Source organism: Buceros rhinoceros, unplaced genomic scaffold (assembly GCF_000710305.1).
Source record: "Buceros rhinoceros silvestris isolate BGI_N320 unplaced genomic scaffold, ASM71030v1 scaffold44436, whole genome shotgun sequence".
Lineage (NCBI taxonomy): Eukaryota > Metazoa > Chordata > Aves > Bucerotiformes > Bucerotidae > Buceros > Buceros rhinoceros.
The window spans coordinates 1,192-1,463 of record NW_010420090.1 but is presented as its reverse complement, the minus strand read 5'-3'; the positions used below and the strand labels follow the sequence as shown (position 1 = coordinate 1,463).

At 56.2% G+C, this 272-nt stretch overlaps 1 protein-coding gene across 1 annotated transcript in view; it reads right to left on the bottom strand.

Annotated features, from left to right (window-relative positions):
* The window catches only part of ATP5H (ATP synthase, H+ transporting, mitochondrial Fo complex, subunit d), a gene marked incomplete at its 5' end in the record, with an annotated part of 1,673 nt that overhangs the window by 746 nt on the left and 655 nt on the right, over positions 1–272 (bottom strand). Inside the window, one exon of the mRNA XM_010139169.1 lies at positions 38–63. Coding sequence (XP_010137471.1) covers positions 38–63 — 26 coding nt within the window. The remainder of the gene's footprint in view (positions 1–37; positions 64–272) is intronic.

The window sequence follows — 272 nt, the reverse complement described above, 5'->3', positions numbered from 1 at the left end:
CTCCTGCGCATCAATTTTGGAGTTTTGTGTATCCGCTGGCTCGGGAACCTTCAGTGCGCTGAACTGTAAATGGAAAGGTTTTGGGCACGGTTGGTTTGAGTGAAATAATCCTTCACACCTTTCCCTGGCAGCAGGGACACATTCGTTCCATCTCTCCCTGCTCAGCTGCACTCACAACGGGTAAGTCAGCAGGTCTGTACTGCAGCCTGACTGCGTCCTCCGCCAGCTGCGCTGCTCGCCTGTGAGCCTAGAGCCACCCGCCACACTCCGCC